The sequence below is a fragment of the Diplotaxodon limnothrissa genome, linkage group LG4, assembly GCF_057381915.1.
Source record: "Diplotaxodon limnothrissa isolate DT_005_m linkage group LG4, D_limnothrissa_male_GT1.1, whole genome shotgun sequence".
Classification (NCBI taxonomy): Eukaryota; Metazoa; Chordata; class Actinopteri; order Cichliformes; family Cichlidae; genus Diplotaxodon; species Diplotaxodon limnothrissa.
The window spans coordinates 30,855,425-30,880,723 of NC_140599.1; the positions used below are offsets into that span (position 1 = coordinate 30,855,425).

At 41.1% G+C, this 25,299-nt stretch overlaps 1 protein-coding gene across 1 annotated transcript in view; it reads right to left on the reverse strand.

Annotated features, from left to right (window-relative positions):
• cacng2a (calcium channel, voltage-dependent, gamma subunit 2a) overlaps positions 1-23,375 on the reverse strand; it is a 78,008-nt gene extending 54,633 nt beyond the window's left edge. The window contains exon 1 of the mRNA XM_085352864.1: positions 23,150-23,375. Within this exon, the coding sequence (XP_085208990.1) occupies positions 23,150-23,375 (226 nt within the window). The remainder of the gene's footprint in view (positions 1-23,149) is intronic.
• Between the last annotated feature and the right edge of the window lie 1,924 nt (positions 23,376-25,299).

The following is a 25,299-nucleotide window of genomic DNA, read 5'->3' on the forward strand; positions in this document are numbered from 1 at the left end:
GTGAAGACTCATGACCCATTCTTTCTGTGGCAATGTGAGTGATACACCTGAATTCAAAGGTGTGTCCCAATATCTTGTCCATATAATGTAGTTCTCCTGTGAAACAAGGAAACTGATGACAGACAAATGCCCCCCAGAAATTCAGTTCAGATCAATTCAGTTCAACTAACTTTTATTTTATTTATTTATTTATTTACAGGCGCTTTACATATATGGTAAAGATCCTATAATAATACAGAGAAAAGATCAACAATCAGACGGCTGCCTATGAAGAAACACTTGGCGACAGAGGGAAGGAAAAACTCCCTTTTAACAGGAAGAAACCTCTGGCAGAACCAGGCACAGGGAGGGGCAGGGCCATCTGCAGCAATGTCTTACTTGCACCTGCCACAGAGTTTTAGCTCTCTTTGTTTAGTTGTATGTGTGCGTGGGTGTATGCGTGTGTGAGGGGTCCCAAATCCCCCAAACTCTTAAGATCTTGAGAAAGCACTCGTTATACCTTTCTGTAGTTCTCTAAACACCCCTCTCTAGTGTCCTCTGCCCCTCCACCCCACCCTCTACACCCCCGAACTGCCTCCTCCTTTGGTCGGCCCAAGGCAGAATGATTAATTTGTGGCTACTGATTTCTCTTCCTGAACTGAAAGTATGTATGGGGGGAGGGGAGGGGGAGGTAGTGTGTGAGGGGGGAAAGGGGTGAGGTTGTGGGAGAGAGGGAGAGGAGTGTGTGGAGAGGGGTTGGCTGGGTGGGGGGGACACATCCAGTATTCAGTGTAATGCTTCTCTGCAGTTCTTTTCCCCCTCTAATCTTTAATGTAGGAAAAAAGAAGCCAATGGTTGCAGTCTGGATGCGTCAAACCACCTCCCTTCAGTCCCCCCCCCCCCCCCCCCAAACCTCACCTCCCCCCTCCACCCCTCTCTCTCGGTGGAGATTGGCAATTCACTGAGTGTCCACATGTCATCTCTTGCCCTGCTGCAGCGGCGAGCAGCGCGGCATGCTGGGAGGAGGAACGGAGGGGAAAAAAGGAGGGAGGCAAGATGGCTAGATGGATGGAGGCATGCATTCATCCAATTCCCTGTTTCATTACATCTATGTAAATGCTACTACCTACAGTGTGTGTGTGTGCTTACAGCCCATCTCCATCCTTTACCCACCCCCTCACCTCCACACCCTCCATCTCCCCCCTCCCCTCCCCTGATATAAGACAAACATCGTCTTGTGCACCGTTTTCACCGCCACCAATTCTTCACTGCCTCTTTTCATTTCTCTTCCCATCTTTCCTCTGTATCTTTTCTTCTTTTTTTCTTCAGTTAAATCTGCACACAGCTGCTAAGGAAATTTAATATTGTGGCCTCTGAGAAGCAATGGAAGGTGGTCGGGTTAGAGAAGATGACAGGCTGTCTGATCGGCACTTAATTCTGTTGGGTAATCAGTTTAATTAAGCCTGTATGTGGTTAGCGTTTGCACTGACGAGCCTGTCTCTCTGTGTACTACAAGCACATTTCTGACAAACGGCGTTGGGAGAGGAGTATGACCTACATTTGCTGGCTGACAATCACACACAGCATGTCTGACTCTACATAGTAAATGAGAGAAATGGAATGTGTAGAACAATCAGCAAATGTCGTGTTTGTCAAATGACCTTTCAAGGGCACATACTCAGCAGCAGCAACGGGTGATGAAATTAAAGTAGATGGAAAGGTGCACAAAAAAAAAATCCTCTAGATGAAGAATGCAGCTCTGACAACGTAGAAACCAAAATGTAAGTGCAAGATGATGCCAAATGATCCCTTTACAGGAGTGTTTATGGTTGAAATCTACTGAAAGGACGCCCTAAAAAGTCCACGAGAACCAATTGATGAATAGTTGGCATTTTAAATTCAGTAAAATTAGGAATCTGACTTTTCAAAAGAATAAAACTGAAATAACTGTAATGTGACATAAAAAGACATGGAAGATGGATGTGTGTCCAAGTCACATGGCTGCAGTCATGTTTTGTGCCGGTGTTGCCTTAAGGGGAAGATGTTGTCTTCTGTGAGCAAAGTTTGCATTTTTACTCAGCAAATGGAGCGTTCGATGAGAAGATCAATATCACTCTGTAAATATGAGGCTGGAGAGCGCAGCCAGTTAGCTTAGCTTAGCACAAAACTGGAAGCAGTATCACAATATGTACGTAAAAGTAAGTCTGCATCACATTATTTAACCCCCATACAGTCACCGGCCCATGACATTAGGTACACCTGTTCAGCTGCCCATTAATGAAAATATCTAATCAACCAATGAAATGGCAGTAACTCAATCTATTTAAGAGTGTAGATAAGGTCAAGATGACCTTGTGAGGTTCATACTAAGTATCAGAATGAGGAAGAAAGGTGATTTAAGTGACTAAACATGGAAATGGACTGGTCTGACAGGAGGATAGGCCAAACAAGAAGGCAACAGCAACTCAAACAACCACTCATACCAAGGTAAGCAGAAGGACATCTCGAAACATACAAGTCCAAAGGCCGTATCGGGTGCCACTCCGCTCAACTAAGAACAGAAAACTGAAGCTACAATTCAATATGGCATACAACAAAACGTTGTGCTCTGTCTTAAAAAGTGTCGGATCACATAGTTTTATGCTTTCAAATGGTGGACAATTTCATTCAGAATGAGGCCTTCAAAGAACAACAGCATAGTTTTAAGAGGTTAATCTGAATAAAATATTAAAAATAACAGACAGTGGGAATTATATGAAGGAATGTGTTTTGCCTGTAGTGGCTCATTTGTGTACCAAATGAGATAAAAATCGGAAACACATAAGAATTTTGATAAATGATCTGCTATGTCCTGCTTAAAACCAAAAAGCTGAAGATTGTGAAGCTACACTTTTGAGGGCCATACTTATACCTGAAATTAAATAAAAAATACAGAGTAAGACTGTTCATGTCTTATTCCTGGTGACCACACACCTACAACATGTAAAAGTATTTCAGTGGCTGTGTACATTTCTGTAGCCTACAGTCTTAATTTCACTGAAATATGCACGCTACCAATGATGGCAAAGACGATTTGATTTCGTTCAATGATCAGTTCATTCATTTGGGTTGAAAAGAGGAGCCCTTTAGGTTCTTACTTTCATTTTATTTCCAGATGTGTGGTTTTCAATACTAAGGCATAGTGAGATGACTTCGCAGGCCAAGCTGCCCCGCAGCGAGCGGTATGAAGAGCACTGTGGGTAAATAATAGATTCATTTTCACAACTTGTTCATGCCGTCATCCTAAAGACCGGCACAGCGTCGGCCCTGGCTGTGATGATGTAATGGTGTGACACACAAAATAAAAAGGCTGGTTACAGAAGCACAACTGTAAGACACAGTGTCACTCATAAAGAAGGGAGCAAAACATGCATGTGCAGTCAGACTCTACATGACAACTGTAGTTATTTCCAGGTGAAAGTCTGATTTTGTGTGGATATGTGTGTGACTTTTCACACTCTGGGCTGCCTGTATGCATGCTGCTATGATCATGAGAGACTCCCTGTCCTGGAAAGTGATCTGACACAGCAAAGAGAAGCCATGCTGCTCCTCATTAAATATTCATTCTGTTTCTTATTGCTCTGAGGGAAACAGAGACATGAAGGTGATCGCTCCCATACATGCCTACACACGCACACGTTAACAAACACACACACACACACACACACACATGTACGAACATAGGCCAGAAGAGAGGGGGGAGGAGAAAATAAGTGTGCTCCACTGGAAATTACATCATCTTCTTCAGTGGACTTAGCAACACCTTATCCTTGCCCACATCAGGATGTAGCGATGATAACAGCAGCAGCTTCATTTTTGACAAATTCCCTGACTCGCTCTGATCTGGAGATTAGTGAGGCACGGTCTTTTTTATCCCAGCAAAAATCAGCAGCATCGTCAGCAGTTCAGCTGAGGCTTTGTGGAAGCGTTGGAGTCACAGTACATACCGCCACAGACATGAATAATCATGTGTCAGCCTTTCCCAGACACCAGGTTTACATCATTTCACGTGGGAAGCATATTAAATCATCATCCTTCAGGTTAAGGACCCAAGTCACTCCGTCAAGCTGCTCCGGCTCGACATGCGATTGGTAGAACCAACAGCATCTAAATTAATGAGAGTCAGGTCACGTTCAGCATCGGCCCAAAATGCACCAAAACGAAACCAAGGATGTCGAACGTGCCCTGCTCCCGGTTTAAACTTGAAGCGTAACTTCTCCTTCGTGTTTTGGACTGAAGTGGTTTTCCGCAGCCTCAATTGACAGACACAGTCTCATTACAAATGTTTGTTTTCCCAACAGCACCATTTGCTGTGACAGTGGGGTCTGCCAGCCCTGTCGACTGCAGTAAATACTCACTCTGGAGTGCAGTAAACATGGCCATCTGAGCAGTGTCACACTGACAGGCAGCTCTGATGTCCTCTAAGGCAGGCGGGCAGCCTCAGGGGGCTTCGCTCCAACATGGCCACCAAAGGGCACGACGACGGACCCAAACCTACTGTGTAAGCGTGGCTGCTTAAGAGAAGTTTTTTTTTTTATCCTAAAAAAGTGAAAATTTGTTAAAAATAATTAAAATAACCATATATTTTTTGGGAAAAAAATAAAGCGAGTGTAAAGCGAGCAGAAAACTGTTTTCTTTAAATGTTTTACAGCTATAGGAGAGAGAACTTTCAACATTTTTTTGACACAAAGTGCAAAATGCATGGAATATTTAGTATGTGTGCTTTATTTCTCTGACTTAGAGCAGAGGTGTTATTGAACAGGTTAACATGAAAACCCTGCAATCCCATTATAATCATTTTTAAAACTCACGTGGAATAATAACGACCCCGTTTATTCTTATTGAGGTCTTAGTGTGTGCAGTAGCAACCTGATTTCAGAGGGGTGCAAATGCTACCGTGTAAACTCTTCAAGCAGGTTAATTTCTGTGCTGTTCTTGTTCATGCCCACTGTATTAATGTGAAAAGAAAAAAAATGGCTGTTTTCAAGCTGCAGAAAGATTGTGTTTAAAACAATCACTGAACAAGCACTGAAGAGATGCGCCAGAGGTCAGCTAGTTACTGAACAAGATGAAAGCAGGACATAGTTTTCACTTTTTGCACATGTCACAATGTTCCAGTTACCATTTCAAAATTCTTCTAAATACTGCTTATGCACCGAGATGAACACTGTTCATGTTGTCCTCAATGCTGAGGTGCTGCTACTGAAGATTTGAGAATATTTTTTCCAGGCAGATCATCATCCTAAACATCCAGGATGACGATGAACATACAGCGCTTTTCCTGTTTCTCTGTCAGATATATACCATTATATATATAAAACATTAAGTTCGGATTGTGTGAAAATGAAAGACAAGAGCTTTACTCTTGGCTATGAATGATGTCAGTGAGTTTGGATATCCTTATGGGGTTAAAGGGCCACCCAATCAGAAGAAAGGTGGCTTAAAGGGATTGGAGATACTGAGACAATCAAATTGAATACAGTTGTCATGGTCCTGGGTTGTTTAGTGCTCTGAGTTTGAGTTATGCCCACTCTCCCCTTCACTGTTTGCAATTTTTATTGAACCACTAGCAGCAGCAATTAGACAGAATACAGTAATTAAGGGCATAAAATGCAAGAACGTGGAACATAAAATCAGCCTTTATGCGGATGATGTGTTACTTTTTCTCCAAAACTCACAAACCAATATCTCTGGGGTGATTGAATTGATAAACTCTTTTGCAAGAATATCAGATTACTCAATTAACTGGTCAAAATCTACAGTCCTTCCGATTAATTGCTCCTTCCATAATTCCTCTTCTACACCACTGCAATCTGGAAATATAAAATATTTAGGTATTAATGTTTCTCCCAAGCTTGCAGATCTAACAAAAATAAACCATATACCACTTTTAAAGAAAGTAGAAGATGATCTGGCTAGATTGGAAATGTTTACCCATATCACTCATGGGAAGGGTTGCCGCTATAAAAATGATGGTCTTACCAAAAATAAATTATTTATTCTCAATGATCCCAACTAAACCGCCACAAGATTGGTTCAGATCTCTCGATTCATATATGTCCAAATTCCTTTGGAAACATAAACCCCCATGTATAAGCTTAAAAACACTACAAAAGACCAAGGATAAAGGAGGATTAGAACTACTTAACTTTCAGCACTACTTTTTAGCCAACAGGCTTCAGTTTATCTCAGGATGGCTAAAACATACCTTCTTAGACGAACTTTGGCTAGATGTAGAACAAGCACTTTGCAATAATCTAGAGATTTCTGACCTACCATTTATCAGCTCAAACATCCAACGACATGAATGCTTCAAAAGCGTCAGCATCAGCTCTTCTCTGACAGCATGGTGGGAGTTTCTAAAATTGACGGAGTCTTCATTAATCCCATGCAGACGTACACCTATCTGGAACAACCCTGACATATTACAAAACAATAATATGATAAACTTTCCATATTGGAGTGGTAAAGGAGTCAAATATTTAGAACATATATTAGAAGGAACAGAATTTATTCCATTTGACAGACCTTGGTCTCTTGTGTTCTGAGGGCCTCTGGATGTCTGGAGTTTTGATCTCCTCCATACCTGCTTCATGCCCTGGAGGACGGGGCTGTGGCCCCCCACACCCTCTAGCAGATCATTACAGGAAGGAACCTTTTAAATACAAGCGCACTCATGCTCACAGGTGTACACACGGGTGCTCACACACACAAACTACACCCTTTTTGGCTCCTACTTCAAAGCACACTGTTGATCTTACGTGCTGGACAATAATGTTTAATATTTAGTATTTAGTGTTATATTCCCATAGATCAGGGGTGTCAAACTCAAATACACAGTGGGCCAAAATTCAAAACTGGAGCAAAGTCGCGGGCTAACGTTAATATTTACTGAAAAATAAATCTTCCTCCAGATTTAAGAATGAATCTCTTCTTATGGACTCAAACACGTTTTTCTGAAAAACTGAATATGGAACAAGCAAAGCTTAATACTAAACAATATATATAATAGCTGTATAATACCAGTAGGCCAGCTCTAATAATAATTTGGTATGGCTTCGCGGGCCAAATGTAATTAGGCTGCGGGCCAAATGTAATTAGGCTGCAGGCCAAATTTGGCCCGCGGGCCAGAGTTTGACACCTATGCCATAGATCATCGTGATGTTGTTTATTATATTGCTCTTTTTTTTCTTCTGCTTGTTTTCTCTTTTTTCTTTCTCAACAGGTGATCAAGGTGATTGAAATATGTATTTTTTGTCTGCTTATTTTGGTGGTTTTTGTTTTTTGCCCTTTATCCCCGTCCCTCTTCCCCGCTGTTTTTCTTTCCCTCTTTCTTTCTCCCCTTTCTTTTCCCCAGTCAAATCTGTCCCGTATTTAGCAAGTGAAAATAAAGTAAAATAAACAATAAAAGGTGAATCAAATAGACCATTACGGCAAGGCTGGGATGGTCCATTTGGTAAAGTAAATCCGTTGGGCATCTTTTTTATCCGCCTTTAGACAATAATTCTGATGGCAAAAGAGCCAAACGGGACAGGCAAAAAAAAAAAAAAAAAAATTAGTTTCAGCTGTGTCTCGTCACTCTGCTGTGTCCACTTTTCTTGATTAACTGTGTATTTAAGGCCTCAGTTTGTCTCAGTATCTTACTGTGTCATACTGTTAGCTAGATTTATTGTTTTCAATAACAACCTCAACCCTATCCAATCAGAACATATCATTTTAAGTTTTTTTTTGTGGTCGTTATTGTTTCCTAAGTGTCGTCAGTCACAGAACAAAGAAAACCATTATTTAGATACATCGAAAACTTTTTGGTCCATTTTACTTTTCTCTAAGATACAGAGTTAGGGTTATAGGGTTGTTTGATAACTGAAGTGACCTAAAAAATGAGGCCAGGGGTGAGAACGAGCAACCTGTTACTGCGTCTGTCCTGCAGTATAAAAAACAAAAGAGAAATCAATCCCATTGGCTCAACTGTCTGTCTGTCTGTCTGTCTGAAATTACAACTCTGTCTAGTCTCTTTGCATTGTTGCACAGAAAACAAATCAATCACAGTCAAATGCCAAAGACATGTGATATCTAAATACACTATAAAGCCTTGTATATACACTTTGAATACTATGCAGGGCCACTTGGACTGGATCATCTTTGCCCTCTCTGCCTGTGTAACCTTATGAAACTGCATCATGTTGTCTTTTTACTTCCTCCTTGCCCTCTTTGTTTGCCCTGTGTTCGCTCCTCCATCTGTCATGCACTGCCCTACTGGCGTTACCTCCGTACGTCCTCCTCTGACCCAGACCTCCCATCACCTCAGTCCAAGACTTCTGTGATAGTCGCAGAGGTGTCAGCAGCTCTCCCACTGGGTGTTAAGAGGGCTTTGCAGAGGTGGGAACATCTCTGTCTGCTTTCTTTAGTGCTGCTTTGTTTCTTTGTATACCATGATTCCTTTGATTCCTTTTAACCACAGCATCTTAGCAGCTACTTTTCCAGGAGAGCTAGTAGAAACTTTATACTGCAGTGATACGAGAAAGCGTAACATTTACAGGAATCTAGTTATAGTTTCTTATTAGTAAAAAAATCCTTTTGAAAGTTCACCTGCGTCTTCTTCCCGGTGTGTATACAGTCTGTGAGTTCTCCTGCTGTCTCATCATCCTCCTATTGGGGAGGCATCCCTTGTTTTCTCCTACTGGCTCCCTACATTTGTTTTGTTCTTTTGGATTTTGTTAGTTTATCGGCTTTTCCTCCCACACTGTGAAGCACTTTCTGTTAATCCATAAGTTCCCGACTAAAGCTCCTTTATTTATCCACCTGCCTGTCTGTCTCAGCTTTGTCTGTCTTTGGGTCTTTTGTGAACATGACTACTAATTGTGACATCTTCTAAATGAATTACTTTTTAAATCTGGGGGTCAAAGTGATACCTATTCAGAAGTGTCTTAAACCTGCATTCTTCTAATTGCCAGATCATACAGAATATCCCAGTTCAAGCGATTTATGACCTCTGTAAGCATTTTTTATTGTTTTTGGTCTCAATCGCTTGTTTAAAATCTTTGGGTGATTTTTTAAAAATTAGTCTACATTAATTTTTTTTTGCCAAATTATGAAAAAGATAGATTTCAAGGGTCCATATTGAACTCTTTTTAGCCAGTACAAAACTCACAGTAAATTAGGAATCAACAAATCTTCAGCTGAGAGCATCAGAGACACTTTTGGAATTTATATTTGGTATTTCCATGTCAAAGATGATGAAAATGATAAAAATCATAATAATTTACATGTCTAGCTATTCACATAGACATATAAAGATATACAGATGTAGAGCTGTACAGTTAAAAAAGTTAAATGAACTAAAAACTACTAAACTGAATGCTAATATTCTCATAAAGGCCGACGTACATGTAAAGAAGTTGCCAAACCTTTACGAGAACTTCTTTGAACATGAGCTCTTACAGTGCAAGTGTGGGTAAAACAGAATGCTTACCTCATGCTGCATATCCATTACACAATTACATTACACAGTCATGGCCACTATTGTTATTGTTATCACATTAGTATCAATATCAGCAGGCTGTACTAAACTGAGCTGGGGTAAAACCTCCAAACAGACCAACGCTGCTTCATACCTTCAACCAACTCGGAGATGATGCAGTGTGTTTGGGCTGTGTTCTGACACAAAGCAAATACGCTGTAATAGATTGCAAATGAACTGCACCACGGACACCACCAATTAATCAAAAGGAAGATTGCTTTCTCTGTGCTATTGCAGGAAAAAAGAGTGAATTGTGCCTCCTTTAAATGAATGGATTGTATCTGCAGTTAATTATCAGTTACTACAGGGTCTCTTTGGGATGCTTCCACAGCTTAAGGATATGGCCGAGGAGGTGGAACAGAGAGCAGCTCTACTGCGATGGAGTCAGAGATAGACCTGCTGGTAATTACACTTCCAATGTAAGAGGATCAATTCTACATAATCAGAGTGCAATCCTACTGAAAATCGAGTGGTTATTCAAGCCACTTTAACATGCAAACTTTACATTTTCAAGGGGATAACATGTCTTTAATAAACAGCGGCTGAGATCAAATAAACGATGATGGCTGAGAAGTCTGACTGTGCTGGTGCTCGATATCCAAACACTGCAGAGTTTTTCTGTTTGGAAGGAAAATTTAAAAAAAATCTTTTTACTCATGTTATCCTGTCTTCAAAATCTCTGCAATCCACAGAAATTCAGTTTATGACACCAAAACACAATATTAAATGTTGGATTTTTGGCATAATGTCTCTTAAAATATCCAAAACATACCCAAATGGACACATAAAACCCCCAATGATTAGTTGAAGCAAACAGATTCAACTCTAAAAAGCTGCAGCAAATGAAAACACAAATATTTTTTTGCAAACTGAAAACATTTTGATATCTTTTGTGTACATCTGTAGTTGGAGCCAAATGGCAGGTAGTTTAGCTTAGCAAAAGAAACTGTTGCGCTTTGCAAACACTTAGTCAGACATATCTCTTTCTTTTACCTTGCAGCTCTTGTGCAGAAACAAATTAAGCTATGATGCATTCAGAGTCATTTTGCTGCCTTGAACATATCCAGTTTCCCAATGTTTACCCAATGTTTACGGTCTCTCAATCACACCACCACACAGTACTGACCCACACATACAGTTCTTACACACACACTGGACTTTCTGGACTTTGGTTTTGCACAACACTGGTCACTATATTCTTCATTTCCGGTTAATACTTGTACAGCTGCTGTTATTGTGTATATATTTATTTATATTTAGATTTCTTCATACATTCTTATATAGTTCTATATTGTGTATTTTGTTGTACAGTTATTTTATTTTCAACTTTAATTTATATATTTTATCTTATTCTTCCCAGTTAAATTTACCCTTCATTCTAATTTGTGTTGTACAGTTATTTCATTTTTAACCTTAATTTATATTTTATTCCTTCCTAGTTAAATTTACCCTTTTTAATTTTTCATATTTATTTCCTATCGTATTCATAGCCTTTTCCTTTTTTGTTTTCTTTAGGTCACGAGCAGTTGTCCAAGCATTTCACTACATATCGTACTGTGTATGACTGTGTACGTGACAAATAAAAATTTGAATTTGAATTTGAATTTATGCTAAGCTAAGCTAGCTGACAAATGGCAATAGTGTCATATTTACCATACTGACTCATGCTTTCACATTACAGTGTGTCAAATACTGCTGTTTGTTTAGAAAAGTGTGATACGCACAAGTTATCCTAATTCACTGGACACGGCAATGCTGAACATCACCAACGGTCATGTTGCTCGAAAAATCAACAAAGCCTGTTTAAATTTTAATCAGTTGTTTGTTTACCAGGATGTATTCTTTGGGAGCAGCCGTACTCGTGCATGTTAAAAGATGATGTTTAGTGGTACCCGGTGAGTTTAAAAGTCAGGGGGTCCCAAAGAAGCATCCATACATGACGAGGTGGAAGCAACACCCTATCTGTTTCCCTGCTGCTGCAGCTGATGGATCACAGCTCTCACACCAAGCTCACCTTTAGTGTTTCTCTGTGATTCTGTGAACATCTGACAAAACATTAGTATTTGATGCTGTTGGAGACTAAAAGCAAGCTCCACTCACATGAGCATGACATCAGTTTTCTCATCTCACACTGAAATAAATTCCCAGAATTTAAAGTTTTTACTTAGAGTTTGAAACACTGCCTGGTTGTTTTTAAATGTTCACAGAGATATTTCAAGCCACATTATTATTACTCATCCACCTTCATCATTGTCATCGTCATTGGGAAGCTTAAAGGATTATAATCAGCAGTTCTTTATGCATCTCTGCATAAAGTGCTTTTAATCTGAGAGCATATCAATGCAATGTTGTGGTAACAGTACAATTCTTACACCAGCAGATGTTGATCAGAATCTTTATTAAAAATACAGATTTGAGGTGGCTTCTGTTTCGAATCCATATGTCCTACCAATTGTCATGGAAATATGTGGAGTTAGGAGCAGACGGCCAGCAGTCGTGGTTCCACAGTTGTGGTGCCACACAGTTTGCTTACACAAAGATTGGCCCTGGGTATGTTTCATATCGATTTGTTCTCTGGTCATGTAGGATAAAGATAGACCCCACCCAACAGGACCAACTGCAGCTAAAAAATATCACGTGGCAACAACACACAGAAACACACATGCAGCCCTTCTGGCTGTGAGGACGAGGAGGTGTTGGGGGTCAGAGCGGTTAATAACTGATGTTTCTCCTCCTCAAAGCATGTCCCGTCATTAATGCTTTGTAGTTGACTTTTTTCCTAATTTGTAGCTAAAGCGCATATCTGGAGTACGGGTGGGTGGGGGGCATCTCCATGCAAAGAGGGCGACAGCATTTATGGGAGAGTGCTACCGAAGTTTACAGCCCCTCTCTCATTGATCAAAGCCATCCAAGGCATTAATCATACACTAAACCAATTACCGTGCCATCACACTCCTCTGGCTGTCCATCTAATCTCAGAGACTTCATCAGGACAGCCGAATGCAGCTTCACAAAGAGCCATCACTATTAATGTACAAGGAGGGAATCAGAATGATGTCTGCTGTGTGCTTTAAACCTCCGTGGTTCAATCGAGATTGCCATAATTCAGGATAAATGTTTTTCTCATTACGAGGGATCTGTCTGAGAATGAGAGGGGATATGTAATGATCGACATGGCTAATAATAAGACTGATGATGGATGTGTTTGGTTCTATCATTGTTCAGCACTAATGCTTTTTCAAACTTTGATTTACTGGGAAGGAAATGTATTTTTTAAGCTAGCTTTTTAAAATTAAGGTGTCTAAAATGTAGCTTTAAACATCAGTCTAACCACATTTTGTTCATTCTTAGAAATTGCTTAACTTACTTTTAACCCATTACTTATTTATTCAATACATTTGTTTTCAATTTGTTTTGTATTTCACAAAATTAATATTTATAACATATGAGTTATTTACTGTTTCTAGCACGTAAAATTCAGTTTTTTCTATTTTACGATTGTATTTTGTGCTTTGGATCTCCAAAGCACAACAGAAATATGTCACAATACTGTGTTACATACAGTTTATATGATAGCAGATTATACATAAGACTAAGTTGGCTTGCGTATTTTCAGCACTGTAAATGCAATAAAACTTCCCTACAAGTGTTAAGCTATCGAAATGCTTTGTGTGTGGTTATGTTTATGGGTTTTCTTCTCTTGGTTAACAAAACATGGACAGATGCAGTGTTCACCTCCATGAAGAAGGAGAACTTGTGAGTGGAGTCAGTGCAGAAAGAGTTCAGGCAGTAGGGTGAGGCGGGGACAGTGTTTACCAAACTTTGTCTGTCTGCTGCCAAAGTATAATTGGCTGCTCGTGTTAGCGTTATTTATTTACAGCTTTCCTTCGTTGGTCCAGGACAGTGATTGAAACTGATTTGCCACACTCTGTCCACGCCTTTGCTGTGTTGTGTTTCCCTGCTGGGTGTCTCGCTGACCACAGTCGATTGTGGCAGCCTTCAATCATTGAGCACCCTCTCCACACAGTCACTCAGCTGAACTTGAAATCCATCATCTCAGACTACAGCTGTGGATTGAAGTGTTTATTCTGCTCTGGAGTTGCATGCTAGACGGTTGCTCTAACCAGAACCTGCAGCAGGTGAAGAGCTGGTTCTGGTGCTATATCAAAGACTTTCTGGAAAGGTAAGTGACAGGTAAGTGATAACACAGCTCCTTTACATAACTGTGACAAAGTACTTGACAGCTAAAATACCACCTTAAATATTCATTATTAATACCTGCAAATCAGGAATTCTTTTTAATTACTAAATAAGGCAAATATATCCAATCAAAAAAAAAAACAAACAAAAGTCTTACAAGTGTACAAGGGTTCATTCGCTGGAGAACAATTTCTTAGTAGTAATAGGCAGCCTCTTTAATTCTCATCAGTCTGGTCTCGGTGCAGTGACCTCCATGGTGCAAAGAGTTAAAGGACCGCTGCTAGCAACAAGACTCTGTTCCAAATGTTGTTTGGAAGAAAACTTCTCTGGATGCTACTTTGTGTTTATTTGGATCCCATTTTGGGCCTATTTTCTGTTAAGTTGTTGCACTGTTATGAGTTTTTGACCCCGGGAGTAAAGCAAACTTAAAAATGTTGGTCCCAGAAGTAAGGACAAACCAAGCAGACTTAAAGCAATCTGAAACAAAAGATAAAGACATCAGGTTTAATATAAACTGAAGACAGACTATATTTGTCTAATGATCTCAACCAGACACGTAATCAATAAACTCTACACTGATATCTGAGTCTGTTGGTTGTAGCCGTGAGAATTATAAACGACAGCCTTAACGGCATCACAGCCAAAGGCCAGAGTTCTGCACTGTTCTTAGACTGTCTGCAGCCCGGGCTTAATCTGATAATGTCTGGTCTGTAATTTGGCCTTAGTGGGCAATAAAGAGGGCAAGGTGAAGACCAATAAAATAGTCATGTTCGTCAGTGACTGTGTGCTGTCTCAGCGGAGCTCCGGTGAGGGCAAAATGAAGCCCATCCATCGCCGGCTGCACAGCATTGACAGTGCAGTGCAATAGAGCTCAGTCACTTTACACAGTGTGTTATCAGATGAAGGGGGGAGGCAGCCCAGAGCAGCGATACTGTCGGAGGAGAGGGGGCTCAGTTTTTACTCCAACAAGTGGCCGTATTCGCTTCCATCTACGCTGCCCTCGACTTGTAACTGTAATCCGTCCCATGCAGCTGTACGTACAGGGGATCGGTGTCATAATACAGTGTAATGCCACTTTAGGGCCAGAGCATTAGCCTGGGTGGGCATGCTCCAGCTGGGTAATCCTTATCTGATTGGACTATGAGACTAATCCTGCTCTTTTCTGCCACTCTGCACTGCTATCTTCTTTTATCTCATCCTGCCTCTCTGTTATGCACTGAGCACAAACATCACTATTCAAACATGCACAATATGCACAGAAATGACTCCCACATGTGTTTTCAGATGCACCAATGTGCAGTACACAGATACTCCCACATACAAATACATAAAATCATGAGGCAGGAATCGTGAACTGTGATCTGGGGTGATGGACAGGAGCTGTGTAAGTCTCCTATAGTACGTCACCTCTTAACATAACAACAAAAAGACACACCCACATGTTGCCTTTGACTCTTTAGAGCCCTTATGAAAAAAACCTGAGTAGCAGCACAAAATTCAAGCATGCTGGGTAGTATATATGTAGCACCTTAGCAATATGAGTACACACGAGCGCATACACATCTGGCAGCACAGATATTTAAGGGCCAATTTTACACTTGGGGATGATAGAACAATAAACTCTGTGATCAGAGGATGCCCTTCTCTACCATTTCAGCCACAGCCAACTTAATATGCACCCATTTGAATGATCAGCCACTGGATACATTTTAATAACCCATGACGGAGATCAGTTGGTTGATGCCTCGACTATAAGCGGCTGTAAAAATGTCACCTCCCTGATTTGATAACTCTGCATACCTTTATGGCTAACCTGGTTTTACAGATGTTGCTCTGGTGCTTTTCTGCAGACAGATGTGATCATTTTTGGATTGACTGTTAGTAGCTAACATGTTAGCAAAGTGTGTGTTAAACTGAAGTTCAGTTGAAGCCTAGCCAGCAGCTATACTCTACAGCTGCCTGTATCAGTGAATTTAAAGAAATTGCCCCCACACAGCCGCCATGAAGAACAACATAACAAAAAAATGCCCTGTTTTTGTACACATGCATATCTCTGCTATAAAGTTGGACATTTTAACACGGTCTTTAGGGATGACTCTCTTTCGGAGCCAGCCTCAACAGCAGTTTTTTTGCACCTCTGCGATGGCCTTCATCCCCAGAGGATGCTACTTGATCTCAACAGATGCTGGGTGAATTGGCACAAAAACGCTTTTGTGAAACATATTTATGTTTCCCTGATAATATAGGTTCAACATAGGCTGTGCTAGAATGATGAACAGGTTGATATTTTACCTGCTAAAGATATTAATGTTGCGAGCATGTACAGACTCACAAACAACATAGGTTCAAAGTCTTGTTTAAAAATGCTACAAATATTCTAAATATATTTTCTTTACCTGCAACATTATGCAACAAGAATGAACCTGATCTCTTTTGGATTTGGACTGTGATTCAGACAAAACAGGAAATTTAAGGACACCAACTGGGACTTTAGAATATAAAGGGTATTTCTTTGAAATTTCATAAATCATAGGTCAAATGATTAGATGAAAAAGCATCCATCCATCCATCCCACCATTCTCTTCTGCTTATCCAGTTTAAGGGTTGTAGCAGGTTGGAGTGTGTGCCAGCTCTCAAAGGGCGAGAGGCGGTGTAAACCCTGGAAGAAGCGAACACTAAGTGAAAAAACTTTCACAGCTTAGTTAGTTATTGTATTTTAGCTTTTGTGGTTTGGACACAGCTAGAAAGACTTAGATTAGTCTCACTGCTTTAGGTCCAGGCACAAAAGAAAAATGTGGCCCTCTTTCATCATGAAGTGCACCATTTCTCTCCAACGTCTCTTCCTAAACTGTGTCCTCATCCTGAAGCCACGGTAGAGCCTGAGGGTGGCGCTGTAATGAAGACGAATGCCTCAGATTACGAGCGACGTGCACGAGGAGGGAGGAGCAGAGGCGGCTTTTTTACAGACGTCCCAGATAGGACGGAGGAGCGGCGGCCTCCAGGGACCAATTCATCCGCATCACACATGTTTACTCTGCACCGTTCATGCTTCACCAGCTGAATCTCTCTCTGCACCCACACTGTGTGCAACCACATCTGTGTGTATGTGGAACCGCAGTCACTGGACTTTTAATGCTGGTTTAAGGCTGAATGGCAAAGGACCAAAAAGAACTAAAGTAATGTCTAGATAAAATCAAACAACTAAAAAGAAAATTAAGCCACTGTTCAGTGTGGACTGATTAAAGCCCCAGGTTCACCTAAACTAATAAAACATTTGACAAGAGGATCAAAAAACTGAAGGAAGACGGACACAGAATAAATAAAAATTTAAACCTTTTCAAGGAAACTCCTAAAATTGTGCCACGTTAATGTGTTTTCATTTAAGTGATCAAGAGCTATATTAAGAAATAGTACTTAGTATTTTTCAGATTAGTATTTTCACACTAATACTGAAAGTTTTCTAGACTTGCAGTGCATAAAAGAATCGGATGTTTCTCTCAAAATAAAGCCATCAAAGGCACTTTTTAGTCCTAGAAACCTCCTGAAGCATGATGATGGTCCTGTTTCTAGAGCTGCTTTATCCTAAAAGCATGAAAGCAGTTGATTTATTGAATAGGAAAGATGGAAAAAGTGACGGTTTGCTTAAAAAAAAGAGTTAGATGCTAAAACAACTGATCAATTATTACTCTTCGTTGCAGCTTGTGTTATCCGTGCGATGACATAACTGGTAACTGTGCTGTAATGTGCTGGCTGATTATGACATTGTTCCAGTTAAAACGATCTCCTCAGGGGGTCCAACAGAAATCATCTGATGTCCCTGGAACCAATCACATCTCAGGAATGTGACAGCAAGTGATCCATCCCCAGAGAGCTTTGAACAGAGTGACGCATTCCGTTTGAACTTTAGTCATATCCATGAGGAATTTTGCAGTTGACAATAAGGGTCCTATATCTGAGGCATAAAGTTTTGTATTATGTGCATGTTCTTGCAAAAGCACAGAAACACACAAAATTCTTCTACCTGCAGACATGTTTGAGAAATTGTTGGCCACATGATGAAAAACTCAGCCTGCATATTGATAAATGCACCGGCACGATTTGACTAAATTTGCCTTACTTATTGATTACCAATCTATTTATTTACTCAAATGATATTAGGTCCAAAATATAAAGCATTAACTATGAAGATACACCATGATCACATCACGTTGCTGATATGATGAGATCATTTGTAAGTAAGGCTGACATAAATGCTTGTGAGCAGTAGTGAAATAGAGCCTGCAGATGTGGTTTTGAGGCTTTGCCCTCAGCCTCTTGAACTTTACGTTGTTCAGAGTCAGTTTAAAGGTGAATCCAAATTCATAAAAGAAAGGTTTTATTCAAGCAGTAAGTAAAGCCACACAGTCAAAGTTAAGTACAAAAAACAGAATCCAAAGGTGAGCAATTCCAAACGGAAGTACAGACCCATTGGTGGGAACAGTGATAAGGAACAAAGAAACTGAAGGGACAAAACCAAAGAGGACAACAGACAGGATCAGAAACAGGAGGAGAACAAGACACAGGTGGATGTAATCAGCACGATCAGACAGGCAAGAAGTTAAAACCAAAACAAAACATCCAAGAAAAGAAAAGTAGTACAGGAAGCCAAAAATACTGAAGCAAAATACACACGACTAAACACAGAAACAAGAAAACTCACACTTAACAAGACTGACTCAAAGAAACACTGCACCACAAAGATGCAACTAAGGGAGGGAGGTACAGCTGAAAACTAGAGGCATGAGCCTAAACAGAAACCAGTGCTCAGATAATGCTGCACAAACTCAAACTCAGTGATGAATACACCAAAAGAGGAATCCTGAACTAAAGCCAACACAAAAGTCAAAGCTTTAAACCAACAACACAAAACCTTCACAACACATGTGACCTAAAAAGTAACAGTTTTATAGAAATGTTTATAGATTTATATATACATTTATTTTATAGATATTGTAAAACTCAGTAAATGCCAGCATCTAGAAAACTATTAGCAATAACCGCTTTCCGTCACTCTTAGCTCAATGCGTCCCAAGTTGCTACTGCAAAAGCTCTGGATGCAAATTATGCGGTGTCATAATAAACGGAAAAATTAGTTCCTCCAGAAATAAAAAAAAAATCATTTTAAATGCTGTTGCACAACTTGCTGTTGTTTTTGAGAAAGATTTAGTGATGGAAAATCACATATGGCATCCTGTTATAACTGCATTTCTTTAAATGCCCCTGAACCCACCAAAGTCTGAACAATGTCTTCCAGTCATCAGTGCAAGATGGCAGCTTCCATTTCTGCCTCATTTTGGTGTCACTTTTGCTCACTGAGAGAAAGTTGTGACATTTTTTCAATTTTCATATAAAGCCGATTTGTTGAAACAACAGTTCAAATCAATTTCTGAGAAAGAAAAGCAGCAAATCCTAAAATGTGCAACAAACAGCGTTGACTGATCAGTTATTTCAGCTTTAGAAAGGAAAAGTGAACATCTGCTAAATCAATACGAGATATTCTGTGTTTTACCCAGCGCAAACCTCCAAAGCACACTTGCACGGTTTTATACTGAGGGAAAGTAAATGATCAGTTTTCTGTAGATCCACAGGAGAAAGATTTTTCTGTTTCTCTGACAAGCAGTGAGCGGAGCAGAGGTCGAGGTGCACCCAGTGTGGGTATTCCCATTTTGCTTTTTCACAGGTTCTCTTCTTCTGTAGCTGTTATACAAACACAAACGGTCGCCTACCTGCGTACACTCAGTAAGCAGAATGTGTGGGATACCGAGCTGCCAAACACACAGTCTGCATTCACTGCTGCGAGGAGGATGGAGCGACCACTTCAACTATTTGCAGCCTCAGCCGCTGCCTGATCACCAGCTCACTTTAGAGGAACCGGGGAACCGTGAATACTATCCGTCTTGGCACTTTGATTTAATAGAGCGGAGCTACAAATTGAAGCCTAATTAACATCTGAAATGTAAACTTGATATCTCTCCTCCTGACTCTCTATGTGCTGAAACAAGGCAGGGTTTGGTGCTTATCGCTGCCTCTCTCCAGCTGCATCCGCTCTATATTTTCCTATTTTTCAATTTCCCCCTCACAATTTTTGGTATAAAATTGCTCAAACTACCTATAATTAAATGTACTCGCTTTTTAAGACCCAATTTCCTGAGCAGGAAGTCATTTGAATTAGAATTTAAATGAATCTGACCCCGCTGAGTAAATGCAGTGGCCCCATTTTTCCACTCCCCTGCCTCTTCTGGGCCGGGGATCATTCATGAATCACAAATGACAAATCTGGGTTTATTTCCTGCCATTTTGATCCTGGATTCAAAGGAAGAAGCACATTGTGCTAATGCAAAAGGAACACACACACACATGCGCGCACAGCGAGTCTAAGTGTGATGTTTTTTGCTCTCATCTTGACTCCGTGCTGTTCTGTTTGCCAATTAAATAATGGCCTGGCAGGGATAAAAGCCAGTCACTGTCACAATTACACTCCAGCTGTAACTGTGATCCTATGTCGACTAATATAATCACTGTATCAGTGTTTAGTGTTATTCCTCTTATTTATCAGGTGAAGGCCAGCTGAGCTCTTTTGCCTCACATCTCGAGCTGTGTTGGTGAGACCGCAGCTTTCTGATCCCAGCACCTGAGCAGCTTCTCGGGAACAGCTGAGGTGTCAATGCTGTGATCGGAAGAAGGGCTGTGCACCAAATAAAGGTGTTTTTAAGGGTAAATGTATTGAATCTCATTAACAGGAACAGCAGCATGACTTGAATACCATTACACTCCTTGTTCTTTACCTTACGTTTCATTTTCAGAGTGACATATTTCCGTTGTTGCATATCGGGCATGTCTATTTTTTTTTTAGCAGACCTGCAATTAATGATTATTTTTGTGCTCCAGGTTATTTAGAGTTTTGCCTTGAAATTGCTGAAAAAGCATAAAATACTTGTTAATTTGCTTTTATATTCAGACTTTAATAGTTATGACAAAAAAGCAGCAAATCATCAGACTCAACAAGGAAACGTTCAGTATGTTCAACTGACTGGCATCTAAAATTCAGTGCCAAATCACAACAATGATGGCCTCAAGGCACTCTACAATAGTTTTAAACCAGGAAACGTTCAGCCATATTTAATTTAAATGTTTTGTTCGGATATTCATTCACCCCAACCTCCTCCCTACAGGGACTCTGTGGCATTATAGCAGTGTCCCCTGACTTCCTAATTTGTTCCTGTCATGATTACTAAAAATGAAAGAAATGTCAATTTTACACAACTAGGGAGAATTTTTAAACATGACAAATCTTATATATATATATTTTTTCATTTTAAAGCAAAAGCACATTGTTTCACACATCATTTAAATGTCATTTTTGTGTCTAAACATTTGAAGTGGCAACATATTTGTTTTTTCTTTAAATATATTATCAGTCTTTAACTGGATGTTGACAAAAAGATTCTTATTTTCACATCCAGCTCCAAATCACTTGGATCTGAGTTTGTATCCAGCTAATAAATTTTCAATTTCCACTCCTGTTTTTTGGTCTGTTTTTGGTCTCCTCCACCTTCGCCCTCTGTTTAGTCTCTTACAACCTGCTGTTTCATAGTGAGCAGAAATCAAAGAGGGAGGTGCACTGCCTCCACAGTTAAATAATGACCTTAAACTCTCCTTAAAGCTCTGTAAGCCAAGGAAAGCTGTAGATTTGGTCAATAATTCATCCCTACTCCACAAGCGACCTCTTTCGCACTGCTATTTTATCATAGTTATTTTAAAGATATTCATTATAGCGGCTTTAAATGTTTCTTCTTCTTAAACTTTGAACAGAGGGTGCTGCTTATCACAGGGGGCAGAAGAGCATGAAGTCAGCCACTGAGGCCTTTCAGGGGCTCACAGCTAAGACGATGAACAGATTTGTAACGCTCTGTGCCCTCACAAGGTTACAGCACCTCACTCCAAGTCAGCACCGACCGCCTCCACCGGGGCATGACAGGAAACACGCCGCCGCCGTCTGACAGGGCAGACACTCGAGGTCGTCTGAAAACCTGCACTCAGGACGTGAGGCAGTTTGACATCTCAGAAAGTACCGGGCACAGGGAGGTCGAAGGTAGCTCTGCCATCATCAGGGTTGTCAGGCAGGTCAGGCCTGCTGACAGATGTGACTGCATCTCGACTTTTGGGTCCTCACGCTCTGTCCAACGTGCTGCCCCGGTGTCACATCCTCTTTAAAGGTACAGATCTCCTGCAGCTTCCTTTAATTAGGGTTAGACCAGCTTATTGGCATGCCAATATATCAGGGTGATATATGATGAAGGTTCATCTCCACCTACAGCCTGTGAATGTGTTGTTAATTTATTATTTAAACTCTAAAGCCGGACTGAATAAACAATTCCAGACTGGTGTGGGTGACTTTTATGCAACCGGAAACCTGATTCAGCCTGCCTGCAGGAGCTAAACACCAAAATTAACCGTTGAAGTGCAGCAATTCAGTTTCGTGATTTTTATATAAGGGCTTATTTTACACCAGGTAAAAGTTACAACAGTTTCTTCCAAAGCTCAAAACTGCTGAGATTTAATGAGTTACATTAGTTTTAGACAGAATTTATGTGGAAAGCCTACTTTTTGGGATCCATGCTAACTTTTCTTGACCTTGTGATCCATTGCAAGATGCAGATGCCATTTCTACTGATATAAGTTTTGGTTTGTTCATGAAAAAGATGAAAACTGAAACCATCCACAAATTCAGAAAAACTCATTCTAATCCGAATTGTTCTCATCTATTAGCTGCACATCCGTGTAGTCCTTTGGGTTTTCCTCACAGAAACCTGTTTCACCCTGCTGGAAAATGGACTTGTCATTTCGGCTAAAAGTGAAATTTCTTTGTTTCTTTTTCAACAAAACATAACTAAGTGCTAAAAAGTGAAGTTCATTTCAAACAGATTTAGAACATGAAACCTAAATGATGGTGTCAGATCTTTACAGCACGTTGATTTGTTTGGTATAAGGTAGAAATCTCCTTCCCCATAAATGCAGAACACATATAAGCTCATAAGCAGCAGCCAGGTCACATGTTGCATTTTTACTTTCCTTCTATCAGATTGTATCATTTGAGGCACCAAGAAGGTCAGTGACGTATTCAGTATCCTAAGAGATCGTTTGGCTTTTGACACACATTTAAACACCCTTTGCAGGGAAACTCTGCAGTGGATCTCATTTACATTGAGTAGCATAGAAAAAGAGAGAGAATAGGTTCCCCTCCCACAGTACACTTGTGTCGTGGCAGTGCTGAGGCCTCTCGGGCGGGCGGCTTCAAACGCACGCAAATGAACACGTTGGAAAAGTTTATGTTGCACTACAGCACCACAGAAGAACCGACTTTCCTCTTACCTTCCAAGCAACACGTCCTCCACAGGCCCGAGTGGGTCATCACCTCCTCGTTCTTCTTGCTGGTCTCGTTCTCGCTCATGGACTTGGTCCTGCAGACGCCGCGGGAGTACAGCCAGTAGTCCGTGCCGACCGCGATGGTCATGAGGCTGAAGGCCGCGAAGGCGCCCACCGTGGTCAGCAGCATCTGGACTCCGCGGTCGAACAGACCCATGTTTCCGCATTCCATGAAAGGGGGACCCCCTTTCCTCTTGATGTATAGGAAGTAAATATTTGAAAATTTGCGGGACCAAATCAAACCGAAAAAACGGGATATACTCGAGCGGAAGGAGAGGGAAGAAGGAGGCGGAGGATGCGGTAGGAACCTTATGGTTGCGTTTGGGTGAGGACCAAAACAAGAGAAAAAACTAACTATGGCAGAGAGAAGGGGGAGAGAGGAAGAGGCGGTGAAGTCTCTCCTCTCTGTTTGTTTTAACTTTCACACCCAAAAAGATGTGTGGAAAAATTAGGTATGCAGAGGATGACAGCACCTCAGCAGGCCTGGAGCTGCAGATGGAGCCCAGCACTGGAGCCACTTGCAGCAAGAAAACAAAAGCTACAAATGTGATTATTAACACAGATCTATGACTGGTTAATTAAAGCCCGGGGTAACTAAGAGGAGCCTAAAAAGACAAGCAAGGCTGATTTTGTACAACCTGTTCGTTGACTTGTAGAGATCACAGCTATAAGCACTGAGCTGAATTTACACGAGCTCAAATGGAGCAAAGAGACGGCTGGGTGGGTGGGGGGTGCGGTGTTGGAGTAATGGCAGGTTTGAAGTACAACAGTTCAATACGTCTGTTACAACAAGTTGCTTTAGTCAAAGGCTATAACATTACGTTTACTAGTAAGTATTCAGAAAGAGAGCTATTCTAAAGACTATTGTTGTTATTAATAGTATTATTCTAGTGGCTTTTATTAGTAAAAATAAACTGGGGAAGGAAACGAAGGACAAAATCTAAATCTGTCATATTAGTGGTGACAGCGAAGAGTAAACAAACGGACCGATTCGAGTCCTGTCGAGAGGAAATAAAAGCGATTCCCTGCGTGTTTTATAACAGCCTATTGTGAGGTTAAAAGCAAATCTGTCTTCTCACAAATCAACCCGGTGGAATGAGGAAATCAAGGCTCAACGACTAAATTAATTCATTAGCCGGCGCAAAGAAACACACACGCTCAAAACCAGATCGAAACCTAACAAAAATAGTAATAAATTAGTTAAAAAAAATAAATTAACCGCTTAGATTTTCCTTTTTCCTAAAATTTTGATCCCCAGTTTCCATATGTAGCCCTATAGCTCTGGGAAGGTTTCCGCCGAAAATGGGGGTCTGCGGTCAGAGGAGGTTCGGTGGTCGACGATCCGGAGAGAGCGGGGAGCATCCAGCAAGGCAAGCCGACCATCACTCGACATGGAGCCGGCAGGAGGAGGATGAGGAGTCGGTGTGGGCGCCGTCGCAACCCACGGTGCTTCTTCGGCGGATGGAGGAGGATGGTGGTGCTGCTGCTGCGTGGATATCCAAATTCACCGTGGCAGTATCACACCCAGGACGGTCCCGTTTGTATAGCCCTTGCGCCATGTAATAACAAGAAAAAATAAATTCTGATGAAGGCTGTGATCCCCCTGCTCTCGCCTCCTCCTCCTCCTCTTCTTCTTCTTCTTCTTCTGCTGCTGCTTCTGCCGCTGCTCTCTCTCCTGCGCTCTCGGGTGCAGGTTCGGCCGCTTTTGCAGGAAGGGGGTGAAAAAATGATATTACACAATCAGGAGAGCGACTCGCACAGATCCACGGACAGCGCTGGTGTTGTCACGATGTCAATGTGAGCAGCGCTATACATTCAACATATCCACTCCAGCCGTTTCCCCCCTTTTTCCTTCAGTGTAAAGAAGCCGCTCTTGAATCGGAGGGTCACTTTCCTCCTTCCGCTCTGGCGACGCTTTAAAGGCCCACAGTGTCGGCGTGTGTGCGCGCGCTCAGCGCTGCAGCAATGGAGGCCAGTTGCTGGAAAGATATTAAAGATTTTTTAATTCCGTTTCTGTGAGTGGTGGAGGGGACGGAAGGAGGGGGTGTTGCGATGGTGGACTCTCTCTCCCCCCTCGCTTTCTCTCTCTTCTTGAA